Source organism: Poecilia mexicana, unplaced genomic scaffold, assembly GCF_051168715.1.
Source record: "Poecilia mexicana isolate PSO_F unplaced genomic scaffold, ASM5116871v1 scaffold_11, whole genome shotgun sequence".
NCBI classification, from domain to species: domain Eukaryota; kingdom Metazoa; phylum Chordata; class Actinopteri; order Cyprinodontiformes; family Poeciliidae; genus Poecilia; species Poecilia mexicana.
Genome location: NW_028263380.1, coordinates 20,602,634 through 20,628,125, shown reverse-complemented (window position 1 = coordinate 20,628,125; position 25,492 = coordinate 20,602,634). Strand labels below are relative to the sequence as shown.

At 33.7% G+C, this 25,492-nt stretch overlaps 1 protein-coding gene across 3 annotated transcripts; it reads right to left on the bottom strand.

Moving 5' to 3' along the window:
• Window positions 1-230: 230 nt before the first annotated feature.
• LOC106904029 (uncharacterized) lies at window positions 231-14,930 on the bottom strand. 3 transcript variants are annotated; one of them, XM_088009859.1, is made up of 31 exons: window positions 14,823-14,930; window positions 13,893-13,951; window positions 12,991-13,008; window positions 12,737-12,769; window positions 12,612-12,647; window positions 12,430-12,456; window positions 12,292-12,333; window positions 11,530-11,562; window positions 11,112-11,156; window positions 10,877-10,909; window positions 10,746-10,787; window positions 10,605-10,655; window positions 10,106-10,126; window positions 9,891-9,917; window positions 9,770-9,811; window positions 9,561-9,602; window positions 9,009-9,044; window positions 8,850-8,897; window positions 8,722-8,769; window positions 8,599-8,643; window positions 7,534-7,581; window positions 7,407-7,448; window positions 6,486-6,512; window positions 6,254-6,295; window positions 4,842-4,889; window positions 4,671-4,691; window positions 3,754-3,795; window positions 2,403-2,807; window positions 1,151-1,195; window positions 982-1,031; window positions 231-636 (listed from the first exon to the last, which is right to left on the bottom strand). In XM_088009859.1, the coding sequence occupies exons 1-30, from the start codon at window positions 14,831-14,833 to the stop codon at window positions 1,006-1,008; spliced, it is 1,485 nt and encodes a 494-aa protein (XP_087865985.1). In that variant the 5' UTR covers window positions 14,834-14,930; the 3' UTR covers window positions 231-636; window positions 982-1,005. The 3 variants fall into 3 exon arrangements, with proteins under 3 accessions (XP_087865985.1, XP_087865986.1, XP_014823607.2); XM_088009860.1 differs by having other exon boundaries at window positions 7,407-7,445; XM_014968121.2 differs by lacking the exon at window positions 9,561-9,602.
• Between the last annotated feature and the right edge of the window lie 10,562 nt (window positions 14,931-25,492).

Genomic DNA, 25,492 nt, shown 5'->3' with positions numbered 1-25,492 from the left:
ACGCTCTTTAAATCACATTTTGCATTTTATCTAATGCAAAAATAAATAAAAAACACACTGAGACAAAAATTATCTTCTCCTCCGTCTTGGTATTTCTATTCTGAAAATTGATAAATATCATTGATATATAAAAGAAGTGAATGAACAAAGACAAATTACTTGAAATTAAGTTATATTCACAAAATGATTAAGAAAAACAGACTTTTTATTCTCAGAAAAGATTCAGGCAGTTTCTGACAGTTCACACTTTATTAGCCAATTTCTGTGTACAGTGAAGGACTTGACATTCATCAATTTCTTGTAAAAAATAATCATTAATGTTTGTAAAGTAAACGATGGACTGTATGTACACATCAATGTGTGAAATCAGACCCACAGAGCAGATCTAAGATCAGCAGCTGGGATAATATTTCTGCAGACAGGTGAGAAAATGAGCTAAAATTAAAAGAAACCCCAGAGAAGAGCAAGGAGGAGAAAGAGAAGAAAAGAAGATATTCTCTAATATCTCTTCATGAAAAACAAAAGCAGCCAAAAATCAAAAAGACACAAAACAGAGAGACAGCTGAGTTTAGTTGCAGGTTAGTTTGTTGTTGTCATGGCAGCGGTAAATCACCATGGAGACACCGGAGCGCCGTTCTGTCAGGAAACAACAACATTCATTTACCCAGTTATGAAGCAAAAACTTTCACTTTTCAGAAACGTATAATTGAGGCCAGTTTTTCACAACAAACTGTGGTAAAGCAGAATTTATACTGTAACATATTGCAAACCCGTTCATAACCCTTGAAGTTCAGATAATAAACTCCTTTATACCTAGCCTGAAAAAATCCATTAAAATCCATTGAATTTTCTTTTTGCAACTGAAAAATAATGTAAGAAAAATATATTTTTGTACGTTTCTGATATTTCATTTCCTCTTGAATTGAGGCTAATTTTACACACCAATGAAAAATGTTTTTATTTTTATATTTTCAGTCATACCTGACATCCGAGAGCTTCCACGCTTCAGAGACTGGGCGTCTGGTTCCCAGCTATTGGAGGAAAACAGAAGTTTACTTTAGTTAGCACAAAAATCATCAATAAAAATGTTTATTTTTATAATATTACTGCATTACAGGACAAACTCAGATATTGAGCAAAGCAAATCTACCTGCGGGAGTGGAGTCATCAAGTAGGTCCATGTCAGAAGTTTGTGCTGCAACAGGATAAAACTTGACATGTCACATCTGGACTGTTTAACTTTTAATTAATTCTGTTTTTAAATGGTTTATTTTGAAAGCATGTCTATAATATACATATTTTATTCAATCTCTTATGTCATTCTTTCTCTTCCAGTAAAAACAACACAATTGTTACAAACTGTGCTGCTTTGTAATTTAACTTTAATCGTGTTAAAGTCTGTTAAGTTAAATGTGGAAGTCGGCGTATTTCCTCCAGCAGATTCATTTTTCTATATATTTTCATACAACCACATTTATGTGAATTTGAATATTACTGTTCTGTCCACTTTAACGTCGCCTTGTTTTACTTTTTGCAAATATATTTAATATTACTGTTAAGCTGTCACAGTCAAAATAAAAACAATAAGACTCGATAACTTTCCACTGCTGAACGTTTGGTTAGAAAAAAAGACATTTTGTTGCTAATTATACATCCAATTAAATCTTCATACATCCAAATGCAGACGTACATTTTGGTCATAACGCTGAGATGTGTATCTGCATTCAGTGAAATCTAGATTTTACAACCCAGAATGCATTTTAAGTCAGTTTAAGTGAGCCGAAGATTTATGTTTTATTTTAAAATAGTTTGCTGGCTCCAACACTCTGCGTGACTTTAAAGCTTGTCTTTTTGGTGCACAACATTTATTTTTTACTCATTTAAAATGATAAAAAGATGATTTCCAGAAATCATTTATGCTGATATCTATTGTCAGTTATTTTTTTAATGTGTCACAAAAATAACATTGAATAAAATATTTTGAGGAAAGGTGAAAGTTCATCTTCAAGTCACTTTATTCTCTTTCAGGTTTTATATGATCGGCTGATCAAAGAGGCTTAAAGCTTAGAAAGTTGCTTCATGGTTTTATTTGTTCACTAAAGTTTTCTAAGCTGCCAGAAAACTTTAAATTTAATTGCACACAAGTGGGCACTATTTATTAATTAAACTAAAATAAATGCTTTTAGAGGTCACACGGAATATTAAAAAAAATAAACATTAAAATAAGATTATTATAACTGGATGCTTTAACATAAATAATAAGAAAAAATAAGTATTACAGACTTTTTTTGAGTTACTGCAGCTTTGAGTTGCTCTGTTGTCTGAAATTATGCAAAATTCAGATAAAACGTAGGACTGCAGGCTGTGTTCCCGGTCTGAACTTTGACCTGTTGGGCGTTTACCTTCGGTGGAGTCGGGCGTGTCTAGAGCCAGGTCGTCCGGCTCCTGAGTCTGAGAGTCATCTTCAAACATCTCTTCTTCGAGCATGTCCAGCTCGTCTTCGTCTTTCTCCGCCTTGCTGTCGGTTTGGTTCGTCTCAGTTTCATCGTCGCTCAGAACTTTGCTGTCGGTTTGATCTTCATCCTTGCTTTCTGAGGTCACGCCGTCGTCTTCGTCTATCTCCTCCTCTATCACCTGGGCGTCCTCTGCGACCTCTTTCTCGTCGCCGCCGTCGTCTTTCAGTACATCTTCCTCATTCGATGTGACGTCTGCAGCCTCCTCCTCATCCTCATGAGCTAAGCTGTCAGTGCCCAGATCTTTGTCAGTGACTTCGTCTGATTCCTTCTTGTCGTCATCAGCTGGAGTGTCTGTGGATTTAGCATCAAATAACAATCAGTCGTTATTTAAGGATTTCAACAATCCGGCTTCTTTAGATATTAAAATATCTTTATAGAATAAAACATAAAATCAAGGTAATTATCCAAATCAGTGGATTTAAATAGACGTTTTGAGCTTTATATCATGTTATAACGTTATTTCAGCTGAGTTTCTGCCTCAGCTCCTTCAAACTAGCGGCAGCAGCAATTAGCAAACAGCTGGTGGAAATACTGAGCTCATCATATTAACTACTTCTCAGTGCAACGCCCCTCAGAATGGCTGGAAATGGGATAATAGTAAGGCCTTCCTGAAGGCGGAAAGTCAGAAAGATTAGGTGCTTCTTAAAGAGACAGAGGCCCAATTTTAACGTGTCAAATTTATTTTAAGTTATGTTTAATAAATACAGTATTTTTATCATAACTGAAGTTAACATAGTTACTTGATTGTTCTATAAAATGGTACTATGTACCTGGAAAATATTTAATATCACCTATTTACACTGCAAAAACACCAAAACTTACTAAGTATTTTTTTCTAGTGCAAATATCTTATTCCACTTGAAATAAGACATTGACTTAAAAGTAACTTATCAGAAAGATATAGAAACTTGTTTTAAGTCAATAATCCCTTAATATTGATTTTAAAAAGTACTAGTTCCATTGGCAGATGAATTTATTTATAACAATATAATTTCCCCACATCATAAGTGAAATAATCTGCCTGTGGAACTTTTTATTTTTTATCAATGTCAAGAAATTATTTACTTAAAACAAGTTTCTATATCTCTCTGAAAAGTTACTATTAAGTTTACTAAGACAAAACTAAGACATTTGGACTAGAAACTGGTCATAAAATACTTGAGGTTGTGTGTTTTTGCAGTGTAGATTATTTTGCAACCTGGTAAATTACAGCTCATTCATTAAACTGGATATTTACCACTGTCAGTCAGATCAGCATCATCACTCAGTTCATCCTCATCTGGAGAGAAAAAACAGCTACATTTAACGCAACACTTACAATTTAAACGTCTAAAAAGTTGGAAAAGATTAAAACTTTGGTATCAGCTTAGATTTGTAATTTGCATTAAGAATAAACACATTTTGATGAAATCCTGACTTTAAAAAGCAAATCGAATGATCAGATATGACTTATGTCATGTCTAGTAATAATAAATGACAGGTTTTTAATTGTGATTAAAAAGGAAAATTATATAATGTAGAAAATCTAGTACAAGTAATTATAGAAATAGTGAAGTTTTTAGATAATAATTGGAAAACCCCCCCATTTTCATCCAGTTGATGTCTTTTGAGTGGATCAGTCCGAAACCGAGGAAAAGGATTAAGGCCTCTTAAAAATGAATAAATAAAAATAAAATAATAATAAAAATAATTCTGACTTTAATCTCAGAATTCAGACTTGAATTAAAGTCAGATTTTTTATTATTTTTTCCCAGTAGATCTAATCCTGTTCTGTACAAACCAGTTCATGTGAATAATGATGAAAAATGAACAAAAACTGAGTTTTTGCTCAATGCTTTCTTCAGCTTTATGCAATTACTACAGTAAAGTTGTGAAATATGATAATATTAATTAGTCGCCACCTGTAATTAAACTAAACAAATAGATACAAGAGTCTGATTGGTTAATTACTGCATGAGGGATTAAATTCTGGCTTAGCAAGTAATTTACTCCCATGAGTATCTGCTGGTTACATCCTGTTGATGTGAAACATGTGAGCCGGTTTAAAACTGGTCAAATTATTGGCATCAAATGGAGAAACCATCAAATAAGAAATTACTAAAATTACGTTGAAAACCGTCCGCCTCTCTTTTAGAAATTATCACACACTCTTACCTTTAGAATCAGTTGTTACATCTGGAAAAAAATACACATTTATTTGTTAATAAATCCTTGGCTTTGTTTCTCCAGATCGAAGTTGTAGCAGAAACAATATTAATGACGTCAGCGGCTGTTTTTAACCAACGGCATGTTTCTTTAATTTAGATGTTAATAACATTGACTTACCGTCCACTTCACCATTAAGCTCTACTTCAAACTCGTCCTTTTCCACATCTACAGGGAAATAATAATCAGAGGGAAAATTAGTAATGCTACTAATCAGAAGTTCACAGTTAAAAAAAATCTAATTTACAGAAATCACTTGATTTTCAACTTCACAGAAGATTTTTCTAATGAGAAACTCCTATGTAAACACTAGCAGCGCGCCAACTAAGGGGCCAAAAATCTGTTGAAAGTAAGTTATAGGGTATTTTTAGAGATCAAGAGAGTGAGATTTTCAGCAGCTAACAGGAAGGCTAAGGAGAGTACAGCAACATTTTAAACCTTTGTTTCTGTGTTGGTGCTGGATTTAAATGTTAGCATCAGTTAATCTAAGGGATGAGACACAAAGTCTCCCGTTTTATTAACACTGAACATACCAATATATTTTTAAAAATGCGAATCATAAAACATAATTTATTAATTTGTCTTTATAAAGGGGATGAAGACAGAACAATACTTCAAAATCAATAACAATAAGTGCATAAAACTAGTGCAAATAATTAAACATACACGAAGATGTGCAAAGTAGCACATTGGTTCATAATATTAATACACAAAAAACTTTGTTATTGTTTTCGAACAGTAAAACTTCGTCTTGCAGCTCTGATGGTTTTTATGCTTAATGAAGAGGAACAAAATTATATATGTGAAATCTTTTAACAGCTGCATTTTTATGAGTTCAATTCAACAAGAAGCAAAACATGCTGCGCCAAATATTAGAAACTGTTCCACAGTTTTAGTTGATAAGATAAGAAACATGACTGAGTTCAAGGAAGTAGAAGACATGATGAGAAATGAGAAATGTTCCCTGAAAGATGATATCTTACTAAACTTAACATGCTCTTTAGCGCTGACTAAGCTTTTTTTTTTTTTTTTTTTTAAAGTCATTTCCTTATTGCTATACCTAAAATTCAGGCTCCAGTAATAGAAAACCAAAAACTACTGAAGGCTTTGTGCTGCTTATTGCATCTCCTCCAACTTCAGCAGCCAAGATTTTAAATACTAAAAAAGAAAATAGTTTCTGTAAACGTCTGCAGGTGTTTCCCTGTTAGCTATGAGAAACTTCTGCCTCCCTGTCTTGTTTCAGATTAGATTGGAAGGAATGCAAGAGGAGGAGGAAGGAGGAAGAACAGCTCAGCTTAATGAGAAAACAAAAGATTTACCGTCAGACCAGCTACTTATGAAGACAAACGAGTTGAACAAGGATGAGACCACAGATTAATAATCCAGATTGATCCTACGTTTATGTTGCATAATAACAGTAGAAGTACAAACTATAATTTATTTTGTAATCACAATCTATTTGGAAGCAGAATGTTTAAAGAAAACATGGGAGCCATGTTTGCTTTTGATTAAACAGAATAATGAATATTTACCGGAGGTGGGATCAGTTTCAGGGGCCGAATCATCATTTACATCTGCAGAAACAAAAACACGAATTTAATGCAGTTGTTTGTATCGTCTGACCATCAGGAGCTAAAAATCAGACCAAAAATTCAGAAAAGTTTTCACAGCAGCATTCCTGCTGCATATATCAGTTTGCTGGAAATTATTAATAATTAATAAACTAAAAATATTTAAATTATTAATAGACTAAAATTTGGTTACCTTCAATTTCTTCAACGCTGTCAGTTTCTGTGGAATTAAATATAAATATGTTAATAAATGTGTTTTTATTTTTGCCTACTTTGTTGTTCAGTTTACAGAAAAACAAAACATTTTACATAAAATCAAGAAAATTAAGGCCAACTCTTAGAAAATGTGTCTTCAGTCAGAGGCTTCTTCAAATGTGCTGCAATACAGACGGCTACAGGAAATCTTTCTGTTGCTATCACTTTGTACAAAAACGCATTTAAAAATTGTGAATTAATATGTGAACAGCAACATTTAATTTCCCTTTTTTAATTAATTAAATTTGCAAAACTTGCATTAGTTTTAAATTATATCTTTATAACATCTTATCCCTGAGCCAAATTTAATCAGTTCAAGTGTTTTTTTGTTTTTTTTTTCTGAATTTATACGCAGTTCTTACTTATTGGCCCTGTCTGGTCAAAAAAACTTTAAATAAATCTCCTATTACAGTATTTTTAATCCAAAAAGTCTCTAATTTCAACACATTTTGTTACAAAAGCATCAGTTAACCACCAATAATTCTCAACTTGATCAGTTTCTAGGAAATGAAAATTACTAATCCATGATTTTCTGCTTATAAGTGGGAAGTATTTATATTTATAAGCAGAAATATACAAAATGAGTAGTTGGGACTTATTTCTTCCAACTATTTTTCAAAAAAAAAAAAATAAATAAATTAAAGATTTAACAGACTTTGATAGAAAGTTGTACGAGGAACATTGTTTATCTTGTCTCTACGTACAGGATGAGGAAGGTAAAAAATAAAAAATTGCCATCTTAGTAAATGCCCTTAAACCAAATAAAATAGTTTCCCAAAATAGTCAATATTATAAGAGGTTATTTTATGTATTTTTGTGCAGTCGGCCTTTTTATTCTGAATATGAACCAGAACCTGACCTTTACTGTCCTCGTCTGACGCTGTGATCGGATCAGAAGCTGCTGGAAGAAAGAAAAGATTATAAAGTTAAACTATTTTAAACTATGTTAAACTATTTTAATGGAATAAACTGGTTCTGAATCTCACCATCAGTGCTGTCCTCTGGCATCTGAGCGTTGCTCACTTCAAAATTAACTAAAATAAAACAAAAAGGAAGGATTTAAAATATTCAAAGGTCCCAGATAAAAGAAGCAGAAACAGCCTCCAGATTTTACTGCCGGTTAAAAACTTTTAGCTGCGTTTATTTACAAAATGAGGCCAAAACAGAACCTGCTGCAAATCCTTCACTCTTTTTCCAACGTAGAAAGAACGACAGGGTCATGGCTTCTGTTTCTTTATTTTGAGTTTTTGTGCTAATTAAATGTTTTTTCTTCTAGATCTAGTTCTGCTTGAGGTTTCTTTAAGCTAACCATTTTTCCTCTCCACTGTCACCACGTGCTTGATCAGGAGGAAGGAACTGGCTGAGTTCTGCTAAATAAATAAGTTTTTACCAATTGAAATAGACTTTATGTGACTTAATTTAACCTGTCAATACGATTGGATTGCAATGCTCTGATAACATATTTCTGAATAATATGTTGTTGTTTTCTTAAATGTAATTGAAATTAGATTCTGAGGTGGATAGAGAACCTAAAACTGGTCCTCAGGAAAGAAAACTTCAACATATTTTTACTCAAGTTAAAGTAAAAAATAGCAATAAAAGAAATTATTCAAGTAAGAGTAAAAAAAGTATTTGGTAAAAAGTCAAATTATCAATTACTTAATATTTAAAAATTACATAATCAGACCAAAATGTAAAATTAAGCGGATTTTTTAGGTATTTTAAGGACTGAAATGACAATAATTCATATAAGTAACAAAAGATAACAAAATAAACTTTTTCAAAAATTTGTTTCTTTCAATATTTATGAAACTTTAACAAAAACTGCAGGTGTGTGTCTGTTTATGGTAATTTTATGGTTAAAACAAAAATTTAGCGGGAAGAAAACCCAGAAATTTTACACAAGTTAGAGTATAAATACTTCTTAACAAAATTACTCAAAGTACAGTGTAGTTGTTTTTCAGAAAAGTTACAGAGGTAAATAACTGAGTAAATGTAACTAGTTACTACCCAAAATCTAAAGAAATTAATCTAAATTTTAAAAATCTTGCCTTCAGTTTTTTCGTCAGAGTTGATGTCTTTGTCTTCAGAAACAGCTGAAAGAAGGAAAACAAGATTTTAGGTGCAAAAGAACAAAATTAAAAAAACAAGAAGTACGAATTAAGTAACTTTACTTTCAATTTCATCCTCTGATATTTCGCCACTTTTGGGTTTAGAAGTAGCTGTAAGAAAAAAAGATTTAAAATAAGTAAAAATACGACATAAATCTGTATGAAAGAATTAATTTAAATTTTAATCTTACTTTCTGAGTTTTCCTCTGACGCGTTGCCTTCGAGCTCTTCAAACAGATCTGATGGAGAAAAAATAACATTTCAGAAAAACGAAAGTTTGCGGATGTGACAACGATCAGAATATCAACTTAAATATCAAATGTTTTCAATTAAATAAAAGTGAATCTGACCTGCAGCCACATCATCAGAGTCTTCATCGGGATCACCTTCAAAATAAAAGCATTCAAAGTATTCATCCATCTATTGTCTGCATCCACTTATGCTGAGGGTCACGGAGAGTCAAAATAATAATTAAAATATAAAGACAAGGTAAAGCTAAGCCTGTCTGAATAAATCAATCAAATAGTCACATTATAAATTAAAATAAACTCAATATTTTCTATTTGCATAATGTGTAAAGTTTCTAGTCTGGTGTTTTAGTCTCAACTTTCCTTTTTTTGAAGGACGTTTTGTTTGCAGAGACTTCATAATTAATTTTATTTGTTGTTTCTCTTATTTTGGATATTTAAAATGTCTTCCAGTTCCAGTGTTAAATGTTCACTAAAATTCAAAATTTATTGATCATTTTGAATTATGTTGTTGTCATTATATTACTTTAAAATGATCTCAAAACAGTTTTATCGTCTATTACAATAATTTCCTGGACAATTTATCATCTAGCAAAAACTTTTATTGTGACAGGCCTACTGTTTAAAACTGTTTAAATTAAATAAATATCTCACCTTCAGGTTTCTCCTCAGAAATTTCTGGGTTATCACCAACAACTTGACAAATAAAAAGTAAAAAGCCAGTAAAGACCAGATAAAATAATCTGAAGTAGAAATACTCAAAATGTTAAGATAATTTTTGTTTACATTAATAAACCACTTGTCTCTGAACAGACACTGAAGCACATTTGCAGACATAAATATATAAATCTTTACTTTCTTACCCTGGGAGTCGTCCTTCAGGTCGCTGTCCTCGTCCGAAGCAGCTGAAAGACAAAAATAAAACATTTAACTTGGTGGATTTTAACAGCATTAAGAAATAAAATACATGAAGTTTAAACTGACTTGGTTCCTCAGATGGTTCTGAAACAGCTGAAAACACAAACAGAGAACAGAAATAAATTTATAATACAGATATTTTATCACAGACTGGGCACACAGGTGAACACAGGAACAGGTGAACATGAAGAAAGCTGGTTATATTACTGGATTATAAGTTTTCTATTTGCTGTTGTCTATATATAGAGTCTGATGACTAAAATCAATAAATCAATACTCACTTTTACTGGAAGAGTCGTCATCTGTGAAATCAAAGCACAATTTTTATTTAATTTTCTTTATGTTGAAGCCAGAGGCAGAAATATTGATACTAATAGCTGATGGATTGATTTATCTATGTAAAAATGATTTTATATAAAGTCGTAGGTCACCTTTAATGTTAACTAATTACAATTTGGGAAAGTTTCAAGTAATTTATAGACTTAAAAGTGTAAAGCAAAAATAAACAATAAAAACTAAAATGTACACTTTATGTAAATATGACTTTATCTTCACAAGGATTTGGGGCCCAAATCCTTGTGAATCCGGCCCTGGTTGGAAGTATGTTAAAAATGTTGTAAATGTTACACATTTATGGGCTGTAAAACCACATTGATGGTTGAAGGATCCTTTAACACATCCAGAGGAGTTAATTAAACATAAAAATAGCTAAATGTGACGATTCTCTGTTTGCTTTTTGGAAATTTTCCATGCTTATTGTAGTTTTGTCTTCAGCCTCACCGTCAGAGCTCTTCATCATGAAAGATGTCCCATCAGTCTCCACTGAACTGGCTGAGAAACACAGAGAATAAGGAATTTAAGCAGCTTTGTAATAAAAACCCCCAAAAAACAGTAAGAATTGGTGATGAACTGAAGACTCACGCTGAAAAGGTGAATCTGTTTTCTCGTCTGATTCAGCAGAATCTGAAAAATGAATGCAGGTCCAAACATGGACAGGTGAGGTTTCAGGTAAACACACAGCTACAGATTCAGACAGGTGAAATAAATATTACCTGTAGTTTTCTCAGAAGTGTCTTTGCTTTCATCTACAATTAATGAGTCACAACATGTCAGATTTCACTGATAATACTATTAATTAGGTTTGTGAGCTGGAAAGATAATCAATGCTTATTTTAGTTTTATTTGTCTTTAAGGTAAAATTTGTGCCAGACTTACATCTATTAAATAAGACAAACAAAGCAGAAAAGGGAACAATGTCTGATAAAGACATAGATTAAATGTTTTTACCACTTTCAGCCACAGAAGAATCTGCATCACTTTCTTCTTTCTCCACTGGAAGACAAAATATTAAAACAGTTTGTAATTTATCCACATATTCACCAGGAGACAACATGCTAACTCCACGCTAACTCCATGCTAACTCTATGCTAACTCCATGCTAACTCCACGCTAACGCCATGCTAACTCCCTGCTAACTCTATGCTAACTCCATGCTAACTCCACGCTAACTCCGTGCTAACTCCCTGCTTTTCTATGCTAACTCCATGCTAACTCCAGGATTCCTTCTTGCTGCGAGGTAACAGTGTTACCAAGTATACCACATCATACTGTATTAAAATAGAAAGATAAAGATATAATAATAAACATTCTTCTTTAATTAATTAAAACAAAAATATTTCCGTTACACTTAAAGAAAAACACTAACCTGAAATCTCAGAGTCCTCAGCAGATTCTGGAGCTTTTCAGAGACAAACAAGAAGAAAACCATCAGAAATAATATAAATCTTTACGACTGTATCAGATCACTGAATATGGAAACTATTTATAAGAGTAACTATAACAAATGGCTAAATACTTGTGTAAAAATGTAGAGTGATGAGTTAAAAAGAAAAAGTTGGTTGATCTAAGTCAAAACTGGTTTTAAAGTCACCGTTTCCTGTGGCGATATAAAACACTCTTTGCAAGAGATTAAACATGCTTACTGTATAATTAGGTTTGTTTTATAAGTTTCATTACTTTGTATTTTAATCTTTGCTGAAATCTTTCACTGCTTCCTGCAGTGTAAAAAGTTATATCTACAAATAATCTGCCTTCTAATCCAAATTCTGGATATTAAGTCTAGTTCTTAAAATGTAAAGTAATTATGAATCAACACACAGTTAATATTACATATTCATACTTATGTACTATTGTTTTAGTAGATTCTGGTTGGATATCTGCTTTACATTTCTGTTTTACATATTTCTTTTATGATCGTGTAACAGCGAAACTTTCTCATCTCCGTTTCATGCCAAGTTTAAATATTATGTTATGTTTCATTAAAATTAAAGAATAAATTGAAAAACTGAAGCCTGCAAATCTCTAACCTCCATATTAAAGTAGATTGATTTCCTTTATTTTTAAGCAATTAAACAACCATAAAAAGGTTAAAAACAACAAATTGACATATATGAAATATTTATATTACCTTCAGTCATGGAAACATCTGAGTCAGCTTCATCTGACTCGACTAGAAGACAAAACAGATTATTGGTTATTAATCCCTATAACTAATCAATAATAATAAATATATCCTCATGTGTCAGAGTTTTAATCTGATGCTGACCTGGGATCTCAATTGTCTCATCAGAGTCTGAATGAGTTAAAAGATGCAAATAATTATTTAGCAGATTACAACACAATCAAACAAAACAAAACAAAACAAAACAAAACAAAACAAAACAAACAAAAGGTGTGTCTTTGTTCTCTATATTTCAATAAAGTAGGAGCTGTCAGTGTCTTTATTACCTGGCTGTGAGGTCATAGGTTTATCTGTAGTTTCCTCTAAAAAAATAAAACAAAATAAAAAAAAACGTTATTAAAAACCCTTCAGCGGTTTCAGGATTACTGCTGACAGATTATTTAGCTGTTACCATTGAGGTGTTTCACCAGAGCTGCAATTCTGTCTGTGACGAAAAGGAAAAAAGAAACAAAAAGTGGCTATAAGAGAAATCTGAAGAAGTTCGGAACTGTAGTGACCTCCGCAGCCTGTAGGGGGCAGCAGCTGCTCGAACCAGAACTGTTCTCTTATCTGATTGGCTGCATCCTGAAGATGTTAATTGCTTCCCAAAGGTTGGAGTTTTTTTAAATACAACAATATATCGAAGTTGTAAACATTGATATTTACCATCTTCTGGAGCACTTGCTGTAAAACAAAGATAAAAATAAAGATTAGTGAAGCTTCTTGATCAAAAACAGATTATAAAAACGCCACACTTCAAGGCAAAGGCCTTTAAATAAATAACTCCTCTCTTGCAGCAAGATAAGATCACAATAAGATTCTTAAGAAATACCCAAATGTAAACATCAGTGCATTTATTTAGTGGGAACATTTTTAAAACCAAAATATCCAACATCTCAAACTTATTTAAAATAAATACAACTGAAACAATTTGTATCTTATTCTTTACTTTGCTAAACTGATCAAATAGGGACTTTTAAATATTTATTCAAGGCTTTCTGTTTCCTGAAGTTAAAATATAATGTAAACACAAGCTCTTTTCTGTTAGCAACTCTTCAAAATGGGAAAGAGAAGAGCACAAGTCAGTTTAGTGAGCTAATCTTAAAAGCATGGAAAGAAAACACAAGCCTGTCCTTTATAAACCATCATGAATGTAAATATATGAAGTCTGATAAATGCTACCAGGACTTTAACTAGATTTATCTGAACTTGTATGAAACCTACATTTTAAGACAAATAATGGGTTGACTTTAAAGACTGGATTGCTCTTTGACCAGGAGGTCAAAGTGTGGAGGGAAAAGTTTTAGTTTAAATAATCCAAAATATTTAATCTGCTGCTGTTTTATGTTCGAACTGTAGAGCAGCTACAACTTATGGCATGACTTAGAAATGACAATACATCAGGGATTAAACTGTAATAAGTGAAAGAATATTCAAATTCATGAAAATAACTGTGGAGTTTTGTAAACGTGCTGTGTAGTTTATCGTTTCCCAGAAGTTGCAGTAATTTGCAGGACCAGTAAACACGATGAGCAGCTCTGGGTGATGTTGATGACGTAGCGGCTTACTTTGGAGCGGTGCTGCGAGGGAAACAGCAGCGAGGGCGCCGAGCAGCAGAACAACACGTCTAAAAAACAGAAAAAGAAACACTTCAGCGCGATGCGAAACCGCTGGGCTGATTTGACTGCAGCTTGTTTGAATGCTGCTTCCCTTTGCAATCAAGTTGAACAACAAGAGACAAACTACAGATGTTCAGTCTGTGACTCCATCAAAATCAAAATATGGATTTTTATGAAGCACTTGGAGACCTTCTTTAGCGATAAAACGACCAAAAATATCAGATTTGTGAGTAATCTGAGTGAAGATGGATGGAAAATGGCTGCTGATGAGTCTCAGGTGTGTTCAGTGGCAGCTGGGGGAAACCAGTTCCCAACCTGAAGGGTTAAATGACTTTCTTTGTGTTTCTCTACAGAACGGGGGGGAAAAACTCACAAAGCGTCTCTTCTTTTCCAACGTATAGAGAACTACGAGCTGCAATAGAAAACCAGCGCAGACGTTCAAAGAGATGCTTTTAGCTTCATGATGGCAATCTGACGATGAGGGCTTCACTCAGGAACACTGGACTTACTTTAACTGAATTAATTTAACCCAGGAAGCTCAAAAATACAGTAAATAAAAAACACAAACAACTTCCTTTATGGTTAGTTTGATTAAAAAGACAGATAGGAGCAACTTTTATATAAAGCTTTTTTCTAAACTCAGCACCACTGAAGTGAATTTCAAACAAATATGATCAAAAACCATTTAAATAAATCAGAAGCTCAAGATTTAAAGTGACAACTTAAACAGTTATGAACTTTAGCTTCCATAAACAAAAGCAGGTGTAGCAGCGACGTAAAAATGATTTAATTCCTTTGGCTGTTACAAACCTGACGCACAATCTGGCAGTAAAAACAGGCGGATTGCAGGAAAAACAAGAAAGAAAGAGGTTTACTCACCGTTTGAACATGTTGCTATTTTCAGCAGGAACTAAAACTCGGACAAGGAAGCTTCAGTGAATGTCTGAAGTCAGCTGAAGCGGCGCAGCAGCATTTTATACTCACCTCCTCCTCTTCCTCATGCTTCGTCCTCCAGCTTGTCCCTCCCTTCTTCCTGCTGATCACCTGAGTGTTTTCTTTTTAATCCACTTTGAAAAATACAAAGACTCAGTTTGGTCATTTCACACTGAACTTTCATCACTTAAACGAAAAGAAACTTGGAGTTGAGGGAGTATTATCTAAGGTTTTCAAGCTGAATCAGTTTTTAGTCTTGGCTGTCTGTCGTAAACAGCTAACCTTTGGGAAACTGATGGTGAATGTGACTGTAGCGTTTCCAAAACTGGTCATGTTGACACGAGAAGCACCGAGTTAAATCTAATAAGTTCAACGTTATCGTTATCTCCTGACGCGCTCTCAGAGGTTTTCCAAGGCTGGAGCATTTTGTTTTTGTCTCTGAACAAACAGTCTGAAAAGACAATGACCTTCATCATCTTTACTCTCACTCCCTCATTTCTTTGCTCATAGATAATTTCACCTCTAATGTTCCTGATTGTTCAGTCCTGAATAGTTTGGCGTTGATCACAGATAAATGCAAACTTTAAAAAGAAAAACATTTCTTTGAGAAACTTGGGAAAACATAGTCATAAAGTCATACAAGGGAGATATTTAAGTTTATTTTTTACCACTGTTGCTTGCTGGCAAAATACAAACCGTCTGGCCACTTTATTAGGTACACCTTCAGATCTGCTGATTGAAGAAGGTGTCAGAACGATGTTTCAGAGACTTTGGTCCATAACATCTCACTGTTGTTGCAGATTTGTTGCACATCTGATGAGCAGATGTTCAGAATAATCATGGTGGATCTGGCAAAACATTATCCAGCGGCGCAGAAACAAAACTAAAGTTATTATCTTTGGGCCTGAAGAGGAGCGATCTAGAGTCAACGCACAGCTTCAACCAAACTCTACAAAACAAGTCTGACATCTGAGTCTGGTGATGAACTCTGACCTGAACCCTCAAAGCCACATAAAGGCAGTTGCAAAGTCGGCCTTCTACCACCTGAAGAACATTTTCATTGTTAAAATTCCAGCCAGATCTAGAGAAACTCATCCATGTGTTTAACTTTAGTTGCATTAATCACTGCAACAGCGTCTTTACAGGTCTGCCTAAAATAAAATTAGTCGGATCCAGATGCTGCTGCTGGAGTTCTGACTAAAACCAGGAAGTTAGAGCTCATCACCCAGTTCTGCAGTCCCCGCACCGGCTCCCTGCAGCTCAAAGAAGAGACTTTAAAATACGTTTAGTTTATAAATCACTGAACGGTTTAGCACCACAACACATTAAAGATCTGCTAAAGATAGCAACCTTCCAGACCCCTCAGTTCAAACAAGGAGAAGCAGCTTCAGCTTCTATGCACCACAAACCTGCAACAAGCTTCCAGAAAACTGTAAAACAGCCGAAACACTGAGTTCCTTTAAATCTAGACTGAAAACCCAGAGTTTGACCAAATGTAATGTTTGTTACTAGTTTTCACAATTGTTGACTAATGTTTTTATGATCTTTCTATGTGTTCAGGGTGTAAATGTATTATAAAAATAAACTTGATTGACTGATGTGAATGTCCTGTTCCTCCATTCAGCTTCAGTGACTGTGGAGGCAAAAGAAAAACGAACTCGTGCTTAAGAAACTATTTTAGGCTATTTAAGCTGTGTTGCATGGTAAATTATTCTGCTAGAAAAAACAAACATCTAAAGATTTACTTTCTGCGGTTATAAAGAAAAGGTTACGTTCAGTAATAATATTTAAATAGCCTGTGCCAAAATCATATCGTCTGACTGTTATCCTACATCCTCCAGTCTGAAGTACTGATGTAAGGAAGGACGGATCTATGCTGTCATGCTGTTTACACCAACCTGAACACAGTGGAGCCTGTTAATGATTCGGTATGCGAGGGTTTCTCTACAGAACGTGACTCCCAATTATTCACCGTAGGCTCAACTATTCATAGACCGAGAACCTGAAATGCTGCCTTGTTAGCAAAGCAACCAATAGAGGAGCGTCTTTCATTTTCCTTGTCCCTGATTGCCTGAAAGAGAAGAAATGAGTAAGACTAAAACTGCTCACGGTGCATGTATTAATGAATGTTACGGTATATTTTATATCTGTTATAATAGGCAGATATAAGTATCTGAGAGGCGATTTCAGGTATTTGCGTATTTTATCTATTTGCAGATGGTTGTGGTTCTTAACACTGGACTTAATGAAATACGGCTGAGTTTGGTTTTATAAAATGTAGTGTAATGAAAGAATAAAGGGTATATGCAAAAAAAGCAAAAGAACAGTATACTGTTCTTTTGCTTTTTTAAAGAATATTTACATGTTCGTATGTAAATATAGAAAAGTGTTTTTATATCAACAGCATCATCCAATAAATTACCATCCATCTAACTTAGTTATTACAATTTCTCAGTTTTTCCTTTAATCCCATCTATAGCTGATTGTATATTTGTGCAATTTGACATTTTTAAAATTAATTTGCATGATGGAAACATTAATTTCCAAGAAACTCATTTTTTGATTAAAAAAACGTTTGGCACTAGGATAAAGTGTTTAAGTGTTTTTTGGCTGTATTGAAGTTGGTTCATTTCACAGAACTGCAGTGGAAACACTTTTATTGCATCACAAGTCACATGATCATCAATCGAATGTTTCTACTGGCAGGAAAGAAAAAAAAAGACGACAGGAAGTGGTGATGGTGCAGCGTATTTATTATGACTTATCACATGAAAAAACATAAATAAGTGTCATTTTAATTGCATTTCTTACACTCAAGTTTCAAAACTGTCAGTGCACAGAAGGTTTTGCTCATATTTGTAAGGGAAACAGTTTAAACAGGTACAATTCATTCATATTTGGATGTTGTTATGAGCAAACATCAATAATTCATTTTGTTAAAATTCTAAACCAATACACCGTAATGCAGTAATAATTGACAACTTTATTGAATAGTAGCAATAGCATCAATAATAGCAGTGGTAACAGTAAACATTGACCATATTTAAACCGTTTTATGTTTGGCGACCCGCTCAGCTTCCATGTTTTCACCGTTTCATTCCACAGCTTCACCATCATCTCACCACTGCAGCTGAAATTGCTCGAGGCAACATTTTTCTCCCCTAATCTTGTTGCCCAGTTTTGGTAACTTTATTTGAATTGCAGCTTCAGTTTTCCGAGTGTTGTCAGTCTCCTTCATGTTGTGCATTCAGAGTCTGCATTTTGCATTCCTTTAATCAACAAGTGATTATTCAAGCTGTTGTCTGTCCATCATCGCAAACCAGTTCATCCATTCATCAGCTGAGTATTTTCATCCACTCAGCAGCTGCTTATTGAATAGTTTCTCTCTTCAGCTATTGTCTGTAAGCCACAAGGATGGATACGCGTGAGAACATCGGGTTCTCTGACTTGACTTAGGTCAACATTTTATGAGATTCAGACCAGGCCACCACTGTGCCATCCTCTTCCTCATTCTGATGCTCGGCTTGAACTTTCCCAAACTTTTCCCAGCATGTGCTCAACCCTGAATAAAATGGCCAGTGAGTATGACGAAGTATTGAGGCCATACAAACAAAAAATTTTAAATAATGGAGAATAAAGTTGAAATAATGCAAGAATAATGTTTCAAATGACAATTTATTCTTGTAATTGTTTTTACTTTCTGAGCCCGGCCCTAATACGCCATCGTACAAAAGCATAATAATGAGCCTCCAAAAGATTTTCTCAAAGATGTTTAAATGCCACACATGCCTTAAGATGTTGCTTCTGCTTGTTTATATTAAACCGTACAGAGAATCTGATCACAAAGCATATAAAATCAGTTTAAACATTTTTTGACTTGCGACATGTCCATAGACGCCATAAGATCTTCCTTAAGGAAGAATAAAAGAAAATTGTCGTCTTATTATTGCAAAAACTATGTAGCAAAGTCAAAACATTCACACTTCAGATTTTGTAAAACCGCATTCAAGCACATATAAAAATATATTTTAATTATGCAGACATAAAAATCAAGAACGCCAAACCAGAGCATAAAATGTTTAAAACTTTCTGTTTATGTCTAAAATAGTAAAGTTTAGCAGCTCAGAGTGTGAAGTACACACTCTGAGTTTGGCTCAGTTAGACTAACAAACGTCTGACATCCAGACTGAATTCAAAACATGCATGTAAAATCTGAACCCAGTCAGTTTCAGCTCAACCTTCATTTACCAAATAAAGCAAACAAGACAAGCCGCACCCTTCTGACTGTAAACTACCGCCGCGTTTCCAAGCAGTAAGTGTGGACAAATACATCCACCACATGTTTTTATGTGTGTGTGCATGATTGTACAGTTTGTGGTATGAAGGAGAACAGGTTTGACAATAAACTAGAAAACTCTGAATGCTTTATTAGTTTAGCAAGGATAACATCTAAGAAGCAGAGGCAGGAAGAACAAAGAACTATTTAAAGGCTTTGTTTCAGGAACAGACGTGTGATAGTGAAGGTAAGTGAGGGTTAGGCCAAAAATATTTCATAGAAATGCCAAATGAAACTTTTAAAAAGCTTTGACTGCTGTGATAACAAAATGTCCTACTTGTTTTTAATCAAAAACCGTTTAAAAAAGGTGAATATTTTTGCAAGATTATGCAACGTTGCCATAAAAAGTGGAATATTCCTCATTCAAGCTGTTCTTCAATTCTCTGTTTCATTTTTAATTTTCCTTTGTTCCAAAATGTCTATCTGGAGACAAAAAAAAAAACAAACAAAAAAAAAAACACAAATCTGTCAGTGTCGTCAATTAATTTTTTATTGCTTTTTTTTTTAGACGCACAATAAGATAAACAAAGAAAGCTTGCACTGTTGGTACAACAGGGTTGTTAACATAAGCTTCAACATTTGTTGCAGCGTGAAATGAAATAACAGAGAGAAATCAAATTAATAAGTGAATATCTAACAGTAAAATATCTTAATGAGTCCAAAAATGACCAAAAAATGACAAAACAGTTCTAGTCCAGAAACGGTGCCAAAACTTTCCTCCTCCTTGTCTTTTTTTACTTTGTTTGACAAAGTTATACTTAAAGTGGTGGGTTACAAAACATCATCATCAAGTAAACATTTCAATGTTTTAAGTTGGAAAAATTCACAAAAACTTTATAGAAAGAAAAAAAAATCCATGTCACAAAGTTTTAAGTTCTTCATCAACCTAATCCACCAAAATCTAACATGGCTGCCCTGCAAACTCCTTCTGTGGAAATAATCCTGCAACATGAAATAGATAAAAACCAAATGGTTCCAACCTTTAGACTGGAACCAGTTTGGGTTTAACCTCATCCTTAGATGTACTGGTTCACTGTGGTCCAGTGCACTGGGATCTCTCAGCAAACATCCGCGTGTCGTCTGACACAGATTATTTTTAAATTAGCACCAACATTTAGCACCATGCATATGAGAGATTAAGACAGATGGTCTAGATTACATGTAATTGTGAATAAAAAGAGGAAAAATCTGCACTAGTAGTTATAGCTAAAGATGTCCAGGTTAATAACTGAATGAAGCCACATTAGGAGAAGATCCTGCACATTGTATTGAGAAATGGAGGATGTCTGAAATAAATAAAAACGGCCAAGAGTAGCTTTATAAACTGAGAAATTGTTAAGGAATATTCTTTCGATAATTAATCTTGAAACACTGAATCAGTCAGAGAAATGTGCATTTGTCTTTACATATTTTATTTATAAAATCAGAGGAATAGAATCATTTATTCTCAGAGATCAGTGAGTGAGAGAAGAAAAAGTGAATCTTGAAACACACAATGCTTCTTTTAAATATTTTCAGTCAGTGCTTCCCTCCCTCCGTGTGCTGCAGGGAGTTTCAGTGTTTCTGTCTCTGGTTAATTGGTGCGGCCGTCTCTAAATCAAACCCGGTTCAAAGGAGTTTCGGTGGAAAGGAGAAGAAAACGCCTCCTCTGAAACCTCCGTTATCAGTCCATTCTCAAGCCAAAGTTTATTCTGACACAACAAAATACATACAGCAACAAAGTTAAAATATAAAAAACTTAAGTTTGTAGTAAACCTCAGAGCTCTTTAACAGCCATTTAATATAAAACACACCTGCATGATAAAGTTTTTGTAGATTCAACAGAAAGTTTAACATTTAAACCGTGAAATAATCAGCAGAGTTTTTTATAACCAGTTTCTTGGAAAACACTTTTGTTTTCCACAGACAGACATGAGGCCTCAATATAAATCAATCCGTCTTAAATTGATCCGAAACTCAATGTGCAGCACCAACATCAGGTTCTAATCACTTCTACAAACAAATTGATCATCTAATAACAGGAATTATTAATAAGCTGCTAGAAGAATCAAACAGTATGTGAGTTTTTTCACCCACTTCAAGCCTTGTTCAGATTATGAAACATGCAAAATGTTCATGTTATTCACACAGTGAGATCCTCCATATTGTTTCCCTCACAGCTGGAGCTGCAGACTCAACTCAGCAGCATCAGAGTTACAAACATAAATGAAATATGAAGGATTTCCAGAGAACCACGATGCAAAATCTGCCGCTGTGCCTTGATACTCACATGATCGCAACATTGTTGCCATTATCGATTGTAAACATTGAAATTACAATGTTGAAGGAAAAGTTAGCTCTAAAACTTTTCATTCAAAAGTTTTAGCTGCAGTATGAGGTCCTTTCTTTGGCTGTATTGAAATTGGTTTATTTTTGCAGAACTCCAATGAAAACACTTTTTTCAAATCACACAAGTCTCATGATCAACAACCGGTTGTTACTGCTGACCATGAAGAAGACGACAGTAAGATGATGACGACTACAATTTCTCCTGTTCTCAACTGCGATGGGATTGTAGCTCCATCACCTCAATATTCATGATATTATGAATATAATCTCATGTAAATGTTCACATCCAAAGCTGCCTTAATTTTTAGCGACTTATCTCGTAAACAAGCAATTTTAATTTCATTTCTTCCTTAATGGACACATCACAAATGCAAAAGTGTTTTAGTGTTTTAAATTTAGCAGAAAATCGAAAAAGATTTGTGGTTTTTATTTACCAGGATTTTGGGCCTAAAGATTAAATGAAACCTTTGTTGGTTCTTCATCCAATAACCAGATGATTCAAAGCTACTAATTACCCTTTAAGTCAGAAAAGTCCAAAACTTGATACATTATTGCTTAAAGGAAAAATGTGAAGTTCAACACTAAATATTAATCTTTTATAAATAAATCATGGATTCATTTCAATTTGTCAGACTCTTGTAATGAAATGAAAAACAAATGACAACAAATAAATTATGTAATTAACTACTTTTCTATGAGTGAATCAAAGTTGTGTGTTTTGGTTATGTTTTTAATAAAATGTGTTAAAAATCTAGTATTTTTTTAAAGTTTCAGTATGTGTTGCATGGTTAGGTTATTGATGAAAAGAGTAAAAAATGACAAGTTTTGCTGTTACGTCATAGGAAAAAAAGTTTTATAAAATTTTCTGACACCGAATATTATGAATATGTATTTTTGATGATCCAAATAAAACACCCAGAAATCATGAAATTGATCCTCACTTTTTAAAAATCCTTTATTTATTATTTATGAGCACCTTCTCTCATGTTTGTAGTTTAAAGTTCTCAAATTAACAATAAAATATTGGTGAAAATTAATAACTTACAGGAGGAAATGCAGGACATGAACTAAGGAAGTGAGTGGACAGGATAGCAGAATAATCCAGCAGGAAATAATCCAGCAGGATTAAATGCTGAGGAGTGCGATTACTGACAAGATGCAGCTGTGAAAGACGGAAACAGGTTGATTCCTGGACGATGAAAAATAATAAACAGAATCTGAACAGGAACTCAAATTATCCAAAAGTGAAGGAGAAAAAAACTGACAAATAACCTAAGAGAAATAAATAAAAACACAAGAAACAGCAAGAATAAACTAAGAAACTAAAGAGTTGATTCTGTATGGCAACACCTTTTGAACAATAATGACTACAGGGAACTAAACAGAGTATGGCAAGCACTAAATGAATATAAATAGGCATCAAGGAAACTCAAACACCAGAAGTTCTTAAACTGTAAAGACATGGAACTCATTTTATTTTAAGGAATAACATTTAAACAATAAATGTAGTTCAGGGGAGTGAAAATAATTTTAATCAAGATCATAAATGTCCTCAATGGGCCGGTTGTGACAGAAAGTATTGATAAAACTAATAAATAAATAAATACTTCTTGGTATTAACTAATATTGAACATATTTTCAAGTTCATGTAATTTGGTAGTATAAAGATAAAAACTCATTTGATTTATCATTTAATTTCCTTTTGGTATCAATAAAGTATTTTTGAATTTGAATTTTGATTTGATTGACAAAATAAATGTACAATTAAATATATAGAATAAATATAAAAAATGCAAACAAATATCTTAAAAGTTCTATTTATTTGTACTTCCAGAGTTCAGAGGGCCGCGTTAAAAACTTATAGTGGGCCAGATTTGGCCCCCGCGCCTTCAGTTTGAAGCATGTCAACATCTGAATGCTGTTAGGATGTCAAAAATAAGGTTTCCTTGGATGTTTTTACTGGCAGAAGTGGAAAACATAGAATGTTCAAATTAAAAAATATTTCCCATTTCTACTTGAAATCATAAATAGTGAATTTTATGAGCCACAAACCAACAACAATTCCCAAAAAATGTTGAAAACATGTTAAAAACGTGTTAAAAACATGTGGTTGGTAGAAAAGTCTCAGTTATTTTCCAGTTGACGTTCAAATACATTTGAATAACTGGAGACATTTCATCATCTGGTCTTCAGATTCAGCTCATATTTGACATATTTATAGCATTCGGTCAAGAACCTGCAGCAAACCATGACTTTTTAAACCCAGTTGGGTTTGGGTTTATAATGAGCAATCAGCTGTAATGGACCAAAAACAAGAGGACTGAAGTCATTCATCTGAAACTTGTCTCTGATTGGCCAGATATAAATATGAGGGGATCCTTCTGGTTTGTATGAATTTGAAGTATTGTCGCTGTAGTAATAATCTAAACTGTGGTATAAATAAAACTATCAGATATTCTTCTGGTTCTGTGACACCAACTGCTTTTCCGTTTACCTTAAGATTTAGCAAATTGGATTTACAAAAATAAATTTGCTAAATGGAAACACAGATTTGCACTAGGATGAGGTGTTTATTTTTTTTTATTTCATCGACATTGGTGTATTTCACAAAACTGCAATCAAAACCCTGTTTGCATCACGAGTCATGTGATCGACATCTGGATGTTACTACTGGCAGAAAAGACAAAGAAGGAAACAGGAAGTGACAGAAGGATGATGTTTTTTAATGATTGAAGTTATTCACGTGTTTTTAATTGCAATTCTTATTCAATGAAAACACAGCAATTGCGAAATTATGTTGGTTTTTTTAGCTTTTTGACAAAGTTTCGCGCACATTTGCAACAAAATTGCAGCTGGAGTTTCTACATTTCTGCTAATTGCTGCGGTGCGGTCGGGTGTACCGGGTTCTGCCATCCGATCGCGTCCTGGAGGTTTTCAAAGAGCAGCAGCTCTAATGAAAGAGGAAAACCCGGCAGAGAAATGTCGAGCCAAAGGTCAGGAAACATTTAATCTCTGGAGCCCCTGAAGTGTTTCAGTTCTTGGTTCAACAAATGAGATTACAAGGCGTCTGGTTCAAGGCTGTGAAATGCAGCACTGCTTGGTAACTGTGTGATGTTGATATACATGATGAGCAGACAGATTTTGTTTATTGCTGAACTCCTTCAGACGACTCAGGGCAGAGGCGGGGTTTCCAGTGACTGCGTTTTGTTCAGATGTAGTTGAATAGTCTTGGGTTACCGTGGTAACAGTAAGAAACTTGTTGCTAATTAATTTTTTCTGCTTTGTTTTTTAGGAAATGTAGCATTAATATCACTCAAATCACTCAGTTGATCCACATAATACTTTATACGTTTAAATCATTATTGACTGGAAACTTCACATTTCAAGCAGCTTCATTTTCTAATTAAATGCTACAGGAATCCACTAAGAAAGCTGGTGGACATGAGGAATGTTATAGTTGTAGCGCATGTGTGTGGACACTCAATCTTTTTCTGACATAGTTTCTCCTCCCACTCAACTTTCCATTAAGATGTTTCACTATAGCACAACATGCGTGTTCTTTAGCATTTAGCATATTTTCTTTCCTTGTAAATACTGCCATCAGTCTTCCTTAATGTTCCTGGATTAAAATGTTTTATTTTCTGCTATATGTAATATTCATTTTTTATGATGAACTGGATTTTGGACTTTCAGAAGTTGAAACAACAAAATTGACAACAATAAACATTTGAATTATTATGTTGTGTAAAACAAATCTTTACAGTTTCACTTTTAAAATCTTTTACTGAAATTTATTTTTGAAATTCCAACATATCGAGATGCACTTGTTGATTTTGTAAGTGAAAATAATGTTTAGTTTTGATGTCATTTTGCAAAATGAGGCAAACACAAAACATTACAAAGGTAAAAACTGAAACTTAGCCAGAAGCCGATTCCAGGAACCAACAGCTGG

Excerpts from the sequence above, each read along its gene's own strand:
- LOC106904029 (XM_088009859.1), bottom strand. Across the intron at positions 10,127-10,604 it reads CATGATGAAGAGCTCTGACG|ATGACGACTCTTCCAGTAAA; the intron begins GTGAGGCTGAAG and ends TTGATTTCACAG. Across the intron at positions 4,692-4,841 it reads GCTTAATGGTGAAGTGGACG|ATGTAACAACTGATTCTAAA; the intron begins GTAAGTCAATGT and ends ATTTTTTTCCAG.